Source organism: Paramisgurnus dabryanus, chromosome 4, assembly GCF_030506205.2.
Source record: "Paramisgurnus dabryanus chromosome 4, PD_genome_1.1, whole genome shotgun sequence".
Classification (NCBI taxonomy): domain Eukaryota; kingdom Metazoa; phylum Chordata; class Actinopteri; order Cypriniformes; family Cobitidae; genus Paramisgurnus; species Paramisgurnus dabryanus.
This window is the reverse complement of record NC_133340.1, coordinates 41,150,940-41,163,348: the sequence shown is the minus strand read 5'-3', so window position 1 is coordinate 41,163,348 and position 12,409 is coordinate 41,150,940. Positions and strand designations below refer to the sequence as shown.

Sequence of the window (12,409 nt, the reverse complement as noted above, 5' to 3'; positions counted from 1 at the left end):
ATTGTGGTGTTTCTTCATTTATTATGTGATAATTTATTATTTATGCTTAGAATAAAATAAAATAAATATTAGGGATATTAAATGCATCAAAAATATTTTTCAGATGTTGCTGACATTTTTTTTGCTTTAAAGGTTCTCTAAGCAAATTCACGCGTTTTAGACCATAAAACATTTTTTGTTACATACAGCACACATCTCCTCACTATCTGCTTGCTACCTGACCGCTGATCAAACTGTAAAAAAACGCGATCTCTGTAGACAGCCCAGGCTCTACAAACTTCAATATACACACAGTGGCCAAACCTGTACCACGAAACAAAACAAAGTTTTACAGACAATAAACGCCAAGAAGGATTTGGGGGTGGGGGTTGGTCGCGTTCCACGAAAGCACGGAAGGGAGGGGGAGGGGGAGGAGTTAGCTACGCTCCGTTTGTTTGAAAACAGTTCAAATATCAACAACAAGTGACGTCGAACATATTCGCTTAGAGAGCCTTTAATATGTCTGTAGGAAATATCAGCTTAGATTCCCTAAATTTTTTAATTGACTGAAAAAGTGAAACTTTTGTATGACCAACAGAGTAAGAGTAAGTAATCTTACAGAATAGCCTGAGACCGCCTAATTCCATAAGAACTGTGGGCCACATCTCCAAATTGTTCTAATATAAATTCCCATGACGAGAAGGTGTGTGACCAAGAGGATCTTAAAAGAAAACAAACATGCAGGTGTGGACTGCATATTTTCACAATTCAACTTGTATTTGTAAATGAACTCCTACAGTATATGTTGTATTATTTATCAAAACAAAAGTCTTTAGAGTGTGACATCATATCCTGTTCATATAGTAGTTGTGTCCCAAGAAATTCAGCACACTCAAAATCTAGTGTGACCGAGGCTTAGTGCTCAAAATGTTTCCAATTAACTTTAATCCGTACTGTAATACACTGGCACTTGTGCATAGGTTGCCCTAGTTAACATCTGGATCCTTTCTCAGTCACCTGTCCCTTGTCATATCCCATTACAGGCAAAAAGCCAACAAAAATAAAACATAAAAGGTATTTTTATACTTACAAATCAATGAGTTCTTAGGAGTTCAACCTTAACCATAACTAAGTAAAGGTGGTTTAATATATCAACACACATGTTCATTAAAGCAACACTCCAGGTCCCAGAGGTTGAATATGTTGACAGCTACTAAACTACTGTTTTAAACAAGGTTGTACATTATGGCAGTCATTAGGACTGACTTTAGCAGACTGCTCTCTTATCCCTAATGTCACACTGTAACCCCAGAGTTTAATTATTGTTGGAGAACAGCCAGGGCCAGGATGAAGAATAAAAATAGTTTGTGTGTGTGCGCGTGTGTGTGTGCGTATGTGTTTGCATGCTATTTTTGCACAAATGTCATATTACACTCCGTAAACTCGGAAGTGAGAGAATAACTTTAGTCCTGCTAAGCTAAATAACCTTAAAAATAAAAATAAAAACTATTGTGCACTTCTGTATGTCATTAATTGCATTCTTCTAAAAGTAAGTGGGTGTACTTAAGGAATAAGATGAAGGGAGCCACTGAGGTATCTAGATTTATAGTCGTGTAAAGTATGTGTGTGTGTGTGTGTAAGAGGCTGAGAGAGAGAGATAGTATGTAACTAGAGGAAACCTCAGCAGTAGTCTGATGTCATGGATCATATTTTGAAGACTCAGTGCTTGGCCAGCTTGATAAAAAACAGATCCAACTTACCTTAACCTAACACAGTGCCTTGCCAAGTTTTGTGGTGAGACTCATTCTTTAGATATAGACTAACATACATTCAACACAGTAATATGGAAACTCAAGACAGTTCTCAGACCTGAACTAAATACAGAACATTTACCAAACTGATCCTTATGGGTATCACGTTTCTTTGTGTTCTTCATTACTGTTCTTCATTTTAAACAGTTACAGTATAACTTCATCCCTTAAAAACCTACCAAACTAAATAGCATATTTTTGGGATTGATGGAATGTACATTATTGTTTCCTAGCGCCTAACAGTTAAATCTAAAATATTAAAATGTCAGTCCAGCAACCGCGGTTCGGTTCCGATAGAAACGTAACATTTTCCACAAGAGTCCCTTGTTTCATAGGCAATATAGTTGGGTTAAAAGGGACACTTGCTCATTTTCCAGAGTAAAACTAGAGTTAAACATTTGATTTTTACAGTTTTGGAATCCATTCAGCTGGTCTGGCGGTACCACTTTTAGCATAGCTTAGCATAATCCATAGAATCTGATTAGACCATTAGCATTGCGCTAAAACATAAACAAAGAGTTTCAATATTTTTCCTATTTAAAACTTGACTCTTCTGTAGTTACATCGTGTACTAAGATCAACGGAAAATTAAAAGTTCCGATTTTCTAGGCCGATATGGCTGGGAACTATACTCTCATTCTGGCGTAATAATCAGGGACTTTGCTGCTGTATGGCTGCATTAGGACTATTTTCGGGCACTGCGTAATATCATTGCAACTTTACATTTTCCGTCGGTCTTAGTACACAATGTAACTACAGAAGAATCAAGTTTTATGAGAAATTGTATTGTTTAACGCGATGCTAATGGTATAATCAGATTCAATGGATTGTGCTATGCTAAAAGTGGTACCGCCAGACCCGGAGATCAGCTGAATGAATACGTTTTAAATACAATATTTGACAGCAAAAACATCAAGCGGTATCCCTTTAACATTCCCATGTACTCGTGTGGTGAATGCAACCTAAGAAGTATGTGACCCTGAATGCTGCTGTATATGTGGGCACTCGGATCCAGAATTTTTTTTATGGCAATTGAGGGATCGCTCGATTTCAGATCCATGCACCAGATGGAAAATAATGCAAACCTATTTTTAACAATAAATACTGCTCAACCTTTCCAAGACTGAAAAAGCGAATCATAAATAAACCCCTGACATTAACTTTACTTGACCTAAAGTCATTTTCAATGATAATTTCCTTATACAGATCTGCATTTTTATCATCACTGAATGGTGAGTGTTTACTTGCTCTGCCTGTGTTACTGGATTAGGTTCATTGGAGCAATTGAACTATGTTTGTTATACAAAGTGTGTATCTGCAAGTCACAAATAATGATTAATACATTGTACACAGCCCCTCGAGGCAGTGTGGGAAGGCAGTGCACGGTGTAAATGTGTTTAGTTTGTATCTTATGCTATTTTTGCATCTTTGAACCGTGTGAGTAACGGTGGAAAATTGAAAACACAAGAAACAACCAGGGGTGTGCGTATTTGTTTGCGTGTACAGTATGTGGGTGGATTTTATTTATGCCCAGCAGATGTGACAGAGCAAAGATCAAGTGTTTATCTATCCAACTGTGCGTGTGTACCTCTTAAAGCAATGAGCTGAGGTGAGGATCCAGCAGCTGTTGATCAAAGTGGCTCCGCATACCAAGCGTCCATCTGCCTGAGAACCACGTAAGCGCAAGGCTGCCTGCCACGGCCAGCCTCCCCTACACCACATACGCACAATGTGCTTTAAAACCGTTCTGTATATCCAATCACATTTATTTACTTTGAATAGTGCAATTTGTTATGCCAAAAATGTTTGTATACAATTTATCCTTCGTTGCTTACCGTAAAGAGTTCTCCCCTCCTATTATTCTCTTCTGACGGGCATGAGAAAGTCTTAGACCACACATGGTGCTCACTGCCTCTGTAAAACGCACACATATTTCTGAACTATATATCTGTGATTTCACTCAAGAAAGCTGTCAAGAACATGTCCTGGTCAAAGTTCATCCTGAAATTATATTTTGTCTATAGGAATCCTCATACTGTTATGAAAAAACAGCAAATTAAGTACATAGCATGCTGGACCATGACTGTAAACCTAGCGTGACACGTAACGAAAATGATGTCTGTTTGTGTATGTGTGCTGTCTGTCTTCATGGTTTAATGGAAAAAGCAGGTTAACTTGCATTAAAGAGTCATTGGATTAATAGAAAAAAGATACAAAGTAATAAAAAGTATAAATTAAGTCTAAGTGCAAGTCATCATGGGAAGGCACGCCAAACCACATCCTTCAGCGTAGACATAACACGCACCTTTACTCCTGCAAAAGCTATTCTGTTTAAAGCAAGAGATCCTGACAGGCGATAATTTATCTTTTCCTTTTCCACGGTATTTAAACGTGTAAGGATACCTCAGTCTGTCCTTTATAACTATACTTGTTGCTGCAGAATATAAAGCACCATGCATTCTAAATGTGGGAGTGAACGGTGAAATTAATGTGATTTTGACATGCGTTTTGGGCAACTCTCAGTTGCTTACTGCCGGTGTGAGAATCAAACTGGCGAATCTTTACGTTACAAACAAAACACTCTAACCCAGGGGGGACGAACACGGCCCACAAAGGTGTCCAATCTTTGTGGACATGATTATTTATTTAGTTATTAAATTTTAATTCAATATTTCATATTGTTAAATCCCTTTCAGGCGGAACGCCGAATTCGTGAGTGTCTAGTTAATTTTCAATAGGAGAGTAGCAAAACGAAAGGTTTCACGCATAGACTGTGAATCCAAAATTCCTGCCATTTCCACCGGCATGGCTCTTTGCAGCAGGTCAGGTGCAGAGAAAAGCGGCAGCCGCACAGCGATTCCGCCACTTGTTGCGTATCGTGTATAAAACGCTCATGAATCAGTTTCTGCCTTAAAGGTGCCATAGGATGCATTGAAATAGTATGTTAAATTGTTATCTGATATCTACCATAGAAGGAATGTGGCTTTATTAAATGCACAAATTATCTACAGATGGTTTTAAATGTCCATTTACAACCCTAGGATTTGCCTTTGGAATTAAATGGTCTATTATTACCTTATTTAAAAGGGTCATGAATAATAATGTTGAGCACGGCTCTGATTGGCTGCTTCTCAGAGCAGTTCCGTTTAGTAGCTCTGTGTGTGTGCAAACAGACCGGTCACACATTATTTTACGGCATCACTGTTACAGTGTAATTATATATTTAAGTACTAAGTAATAATTATTAACAACATGTACTTACTATAGGGTTGGGTTTAGGATTAGGGTTTGGTTGGATTGGGTTTAGTTGCATGTAACTATGCATAATTAACTATAATTATTACTATAATAATTACATGTAACATGTGTAACAAAGACACCGTTAAATAAAATGTTACCAACAGACCTTATATGTTTGAGCCTGTATGACACAAAGATACGAAATTTGAGGAATAATCAATTGTTTGAAGACTTTTAATGGACATTTCTGAGTGGTAAGTTTGTGTTATTTTTTTTTTCAGTATGGACCTGCAAAACTTAACTGTAACTTCAATAGAGAGTATGCATTGACGTCACTTTTCCATGTGACCACGTCGGAACTCGCCCCGTTGAGTGGCAAAATTCAACAAAATGGCTGGTTTTCATAGCGGCTGCTGCGAAAATGCCAGTAAGACTGACTATTATCAGCTTAAATTGAATTTAGTTGGACTTGATACCAGAGGTGGACAATACTTAGTTACATTAGTTACATTTTCCAAGCATCTGTGCTTTAGGGTGTTTGTATTTGATAAAATTTAACTTCACTACATTCTAAAGCATAGAATCATACTGAGTATTCTTTTATATTGCATATAAAAATGTATTTAATACCTAATTACATTATAATTGTGTACTTTTACTTGAGTAAAATGTAAAACAAAAACTTGTATTTATGAAATGTAATAGAGTAAAAATTATGATAATATGCTTTGGAATGTATGTTTTCCAAAGAAAAAAACTCAGATAAAATACAAATACTTGATAAAATACTTTTATGTAGAAAGTAAATACTTCAGTAGTGTGACCCTTGCAAGTTGTCAACCCACCTGTGGTCAGTGGACGTTGGCATGGACGATCAATTTACTTCTCCTTTCTGTGTTTTTTGCAGTCTGTAAAACGATAGCTCTGAATTCTTGTTAAATCTGTTAGTACAATCTATCGCACAACAGCTTTTCCCATTAAGACGCGTTTTCATTGTGTTTTCGCTGATTTCACACTGTACACTGATTCTGCCGCTCTGTGTTTTGCCACTCAGTGGGCGTAACCGCAGTCACTTTCGCCGAAGGTGACGTCACGTACCTAAACGCTAGCATATAGCATTAACTAGCATATAGCGCTAACTCAGCAGTCACAACTTTGTTTTTAGCATTGTTAACAACATTGCCTCTCGACGTGACGTCATAGTGAGTGTTATGTTTAGATTGGTCTGTTTTCCAGCTGTCTTTTGCATGCACAAGGTTAACATAAGAAGGAGGAAACAATCGTGTTTGAGACATTCTTGAAAAAACCCAAGGCATCTGCACGTTTATTATGTACTTGTTGTTTCATCTTTTCAACTTACCTTTCACAACAGGTGCATCCTTCTGTAAGCCATAGTTACAGATAACCCCAGCGTCTTCACTATGTCGACAGTTGTGCGTCCCATACGGTTGTTTGATACAATCAGCCAGTGTGCGTTCCCCACCATTGCACTCTACATTATCAATGTGGATAGGTCCATCGCCTTCTCCAAAATAAGCCATTACACGAGCTTTTGCCAGCCCCCTGCATAAGAATAACAAAGACAAGACAGACATGACTACTAGCTTTGGAAGTCCTTGGAATAGAAACCATGATCTTGGTGTTGTAAGTGTCATGCTTACAGCAACATCCAACCACCTTGAGTTACAGGAACATGTAACCCCCAAATATTGCAAGTCTTGAGGGGTTAGTGTTCTCAATGAATGAGTAAAATAATTATTGAAGAGACATTCATCTCTTGTTCAATTACAAAACTGTACACTCAAACTTTTTGAAAGCCTTGTGTGTCGATGCCTTGAGAATGGCTGAAACTTTTTTTTATATAAATAATGTATAGGCTTGCAGAATTAGTGGTGCACCTCTCATGAAGAAAACAAAAAAGTCCTCAAATAAAATTAAATGCAGACCAAATAAATCAAACCCATTAAAAACCATCAAACCATCAAAACTGTTAAAAGCAATAAAACACTTGATTTGTGTTTGATAACTAGACACTTGGTCTTATTGGCAATACCTCATGAACTCATTTATTAATAGTAACCAATCATAATCACACAGTTTAGCACAAACTAATCAAAATTATTAATAGCACCTACAAAAACGGCTAAACACTGAACAATATGCTTTATTTCTTTTAAAACCTGACAGGGTGTATTCACTCATTGCAGAGAAACATGCATATCTGGTACGCACACACATACACAGCTGAGCACGCAATATCACACATAACACATGGGAGAGTGAGAGGATTGAGCTCATCAGACAGATATGAGCATTAGTTACAGTGTCATAACCTGACCTCTCATCTACCCTCAGGAGGTGAGCGTGAGGAAAGGTGCTGATCACATTAGCCTTTGTAAACCTGACTCTCTTATCGGTCATGTAACAAGAGCTGAACAATAACACATGCATGATTTCAAATCATAACTTTAGCCTTAAAAAAACACAACTTCTGACTCAATAGAAAATGACACAAGCTACAGATGTTTAAAAGCCCATACACACATTTAGCCATCTGTATACATAAAACTTTACGACACTTGGCTTTATACCAACAACGTCACCTTCTCTTTAGGAAGAGCTCATCATTCATATACACACACAATTATCACAGAGTTCTCCTTTTATGCAGTCACACATTTACAGTATCTCTTCCAGATGGATCAACTGAACCCCAACATGTTATATACTTCTCTGAGTTATAGTAAGGTAAGGTAATACTGTATTTGTTTAATTTGCTGTGATTTAAAAAAATCTGAGAAATGCAAAATAATATTGTAACACTTTATAATAAGGTTGTATTAGTAAACATTAGTAAATGCATTAAAGAGCGCCTATTTTCCGATTCAAGTTTTTACATTTCCTTTGGTGTGTAAGTGTATTAGTATATGTTAATGATATGCAAAAGGTACAAAAGGGATTGGTGATGTAGACAAGACCGACATTATCATAATTCCTCCCGCTTCGGATTTAGCCTGTAGGTTAACTTCTGTCAGTATTGCATTGTGAGCGAATCTTTCAAACATGGTAAGACACGTCACATTTCCTGCTGATGTCAGAGGTATTCAGACCAATCACAACGTACAGATAAGCTGGCCAATCAGAGACACAGAGCTTTTCAAATCTGTGTGTTTCAGGAAGAGAGGGAAATCTGGAGTTCCAAAAATGTACTGTTTGTGGAAAATAATGTGTTTTTTAACCATAAACCACACAAACGCATTGTATTATACCAAATACACAAAATAACATGTCAAAAAAGTACTATGGTATTTCTTTTAAACTGATGAAAACAGACATATGTACAGTATAAACATATTACCACAGTAAATCAGTACATTTTTACCGAAATGCAATTTAGATTTTATGGTATATGACATCAGATGTGCCTCAGAAATGAAAAGACTAAGGACCGTATCGTTCACCCAGTGCAATGCGCGCAAGGCACAATATATCACATTTATGTCCTGTGCCACTTTATTTAAATAGCAAATGCATTTGGCCCATTTGTGCGCCCATGGGCATGATGGTCTGACAACGAGGTGTGTTCAGGCATATTGCTGGCACACTGCTATTTTAAGGCAACTAAAATAGACTGCGCCATTGACCAAATAAAACCTGGTCAATTTTTTTGTTATTTAAAGAGTGAGTTATTAATTTGCACCTATAAACAGGACAACAATGCGCATTAACTTCTCTGCTTATTACACACACAGCGATGCACAGACGCTTACAAACATTTTTAAATATGAAAAATTAAAGGATTAGGGTAAGGATTAAGTAAGATGATTGTTTTGCTTTTTTGCACATATTGCATTTATTTTGATTTATTTATTTATTTTAAATACTACCCACTGATTTATTATATATGATGACTTTGTACCTCTGGATATGGTGAGATGGAAAGCATTTTTAAGGAATACTTTTATCAAAACACTCACAGCACTCTCCCAGGTGCTGAAATGGTTTGGCTCTTGAAACGTTTGTAAATTCTTTATCTCCTTTTTGTTACAAATAAAGTGTTTTAAAGTGCAAACCTTATTTTCATATTTGTAAATTAATCTTGAAATTACAGTGATCATGTATAATACTTTATCAGCAATTTTTAAAAAATTCCTCCATGACTGAAATAAAAACTTTTAAAGAGAACCAAAAATGTTATTAAAAAAAAAAATGTATAAATAAAAACAAAGCAATTTTTTACACCAATCTTAACTCTTTCACCGCCAGCGTTTTTAAAAAAAGTTGCCAGCCAGCGCCAGCGTTTTTCATGATTTTCACCAAAGTTTAATGCCTTCCAGAAAATGTTCTTCTTTAAATAAATAAACATACAATATACCAAATGAAAGAACAGACCCTCTGCCTTCAAACAAAAAAAAACATTTCATCCTACCTTTAGTGGTTCTTTTGCAATCAGCTTTTGAATATGGGTAGGTTTTTGCAAAAACACCATATTTTGAGCAAAAAGCTAAAATAATTCCATATTTGTGACGGACTTTTCATAGAGATCCCATTCAGAGCGATCTTTAAAACAGACACGGACATGCAGCAGCTTGCCATAGGGCAATACTTCCGGTTTTAAAAAGTTGCGGAAGGGCGCCACCTGGTGGATAATAGCGGTATTGCGGAAAGACTGAAAATCTCGTCATTGGCGGGGAAGCGTTTTCTCTTAATTGACGAGATATCTCGTCAATGGCGGGGAAAGAGTTAAACTGGTGGTCTTCTACCTCCGCATACAGTTTTTCCACTTACAAACTCTGCCATGTAAATAGGGAATCCGCCATGGAGCGAGCATAACTGGCTTTTGAAAGAGATGAGAGATGAGACTCTTATTGGTTTATTGCATGTTACACCCAAAACACACCCATATTCTCATTAAGAGAATAGGGACAACCTTGTTAGACCATGCGTTGGGTGCACTGACCATTTTTCCCATTGTTAAACTAGCAAAAGTGGATTCAGACATGCCCATGCGTTTAGATTGTTAAAATAGGGCCCTAAGATCATTCTGCCTTGAAATGTTATCATAAAATTTGCCAATGTTACCTATAGCCCAGCTGTCTGCAAACCACCTCTGCATCCTGATCTGTCCATCCGTCATCACAAACCGTCCCCCACTGGCCACCAATCAGGATCTCGACACGCCCCTCTCTCTCATTCTCTCCGCCAACCAGCCTCACAGGTACACCTGAGGCAAAGGTAAAAAAACATGTATACATGCATTCTCCAGCTTGATTTGAAAAACTATTGGTGCAGCAAATCAGTGGATAAAGATCTGTGACCATACAAAGAATGCAAATGACTTCGCTTTTGTTAAACATCCCATCTGGGCTTGATTTGCAAATAAATTACCCATATAAAGGGTTTTTCTCCATCATTTAGTGATAAATGAGGGCTCTGCGAGTATGTGTGTGTGTGTGTGTGTGTGTGTGTGTGTGTGTGTGTGTGTGTGTGTGTGTGTGTGTGTGTGTGTGTGTGTGTGTGTGTGTTTGTGTGAGATTGCACTGCAACAAGCAGCTCCAAGCTGCTCTGAATGTTCAGATCAGCTTTTAGAACATAATGTAACAGTTAATGTCTGAGAAGTATCCTACATATAGCCTTTTAATTCCCTGTGGGTACTGATGACATGGGTAATATACAGAATAGGATTTATGTGTTTTCTGTTTGAAGAAGAAACATAAAGCAAAGCCCCAGTGCAGTGCCTTCATATCACATTTCTACCTATATTTCACAGCGAGTGTCATCCATGTAAACTGCTGAAGCAAACATTAATTATTTTGATTTAATTGGCATTCTTTCTGTTAAATTTAAATGTATTTATTCCACAATCTGACAAATGGTGTTTGAACATATTCTGTCATTTCACATTTCACAAGATTTTTTTAAGATGTCAAATAAATGTCCCCAGAGTACATATGTGAGGTTCTAGCTCAAAATATCATATAGATAATTTATTATAGCATATTAAAATTCCCACTTTGTAGGTGTGAGTGAAAATGTGCCGTTTTTTGGGTGTGTCCTTTAAAAAGTAACTAAACCCTAAACCAACTTTTTTTAGTTAATGATCTGTAAGAATGATGCTTTATTAGTGCTGTTCATTGATTTGAGTAAGTTTTTTGACATTTGGATATAAAGTGTTTCAATACTACAATATATGGTGTAAAAACGTCTGAGTGCTACCCTCTTAAACAGTGGCTACTGCAGTTGAATTTTCCTATTGGATGTTGGGTCCACAAAATAACTTGTGATGTAAGCAGGTTCAAGCTCACCACGCCCTTGTTACGATCTCACCACACACTTGGTACGAGCTCAGTTCGTCCCGTTTATCTCCGTTGGGTCTGCCCACTTTTCTTGCATTTTTCAAATATTGGAGTGGGTGGAGTCAGGCTCTGACCAGGGGTTTAAATGCAAATGAGCTGATATTTGCACTAAATGGCTTGCACTTGTGGTTGGATATTGCAGATTAAAGGTCTGTATTATCCCCTTCTGGAATCACAAGGGTCGACAAATTTCAATGACCTATTTTTCCACATGCTTGCAGAAAATGGTTTACCAAAACTTAGTTACTGGGTTGATCTTTTTCACATTTTCTAGGTTGATAGAAGCCAATTGTGGCACTTAAAAATGGGAAGAGTCAGATTTTCATGATATGTCCCCTTTAATATTGGCATCGGTTATTTACACTAAGTGCTAATAGCATTGTTTTGTGTATTCCTCATGTCATATCAAAGATATTGAATATAACAAGATTAAGAAGTCCTACTACTAAACTAGGTGTGTTCGACTTCATGCGGCGCTGCGCAGACCGATCGGCGGCTGACTTGAAGCAGTGCATTCCGGTTAGTAATTTTGTCCGACTTCAGCTGGCGCTGCAGGCACGTGACTGTGTCATATGGTTTTTAAGTACCGCGAGAGCGTTTCGAGAGTAGCCGGCTAGCTCAGCCGGTGCAGCTTCTCCAGAGCGGTGAGTTGTGATGACGTAACAGCTTTACGTGATTGGCTGCCTCACTGATGACAACGATCGCGTGCGTTTCAAGTTTAATCCAACCTTTAGTTCCACTAATTAACATTATAAATTCATGTTTTAAAACAGGAAAAAACACTTTATATGCTTAAATATGTTATATTGTGTCGTGTAATAAAATAAAAATGAAAATAACAAACTCTATTGGTATTTTAATAATACAGGCTTGTTTCCCGTTATTTTCGGGTATACAGTATAAGCAGCAATTAAACTATTCGATATAAAATGTTTCTGGTTGCAACGTTTTATTAAAAGGTTTGTTTTTATCAAATTCAGCATCTAATTCACTTCATTTGCGATTAAAAACCAGGAAACACGG

At 37.2% G+C, this 12,409-nt stretch overlaps 1 protein-coding gene across 1 annotated transcript in view; it reads right to left on the bottom strand.

The window, feature by feature from the left end:
- The window catches only part of prss12 (serine protease 12), a 39,651-nt gene that overhangs the window by 8,806 nt on the left and 18,436 nt on the right, over positions 1–12,409 (bottom strand). Inside the window, exons 8-11 of the mRNA XM_065254631.2 lie at positions 10,113–10,254; positions 6,391–6,593; positions 3,626–3,704; positions 3,379–3,501 (exon numbers count right to left, since the gene is read on the bottom strand). Coding sequence (XP_065110703.1) covers positions 3,379–3,501; positions 3,626–3,704; positions 6,391–6,593; positions 10,113–10,254 — 547 coding nt within the window. The remainder of the gene's footprint in view (positions 1–3,378; positions 3,502–3,625; positions 3,705–6,390; positions 6,594–10,112; positions 10,255–12,409) is intronic.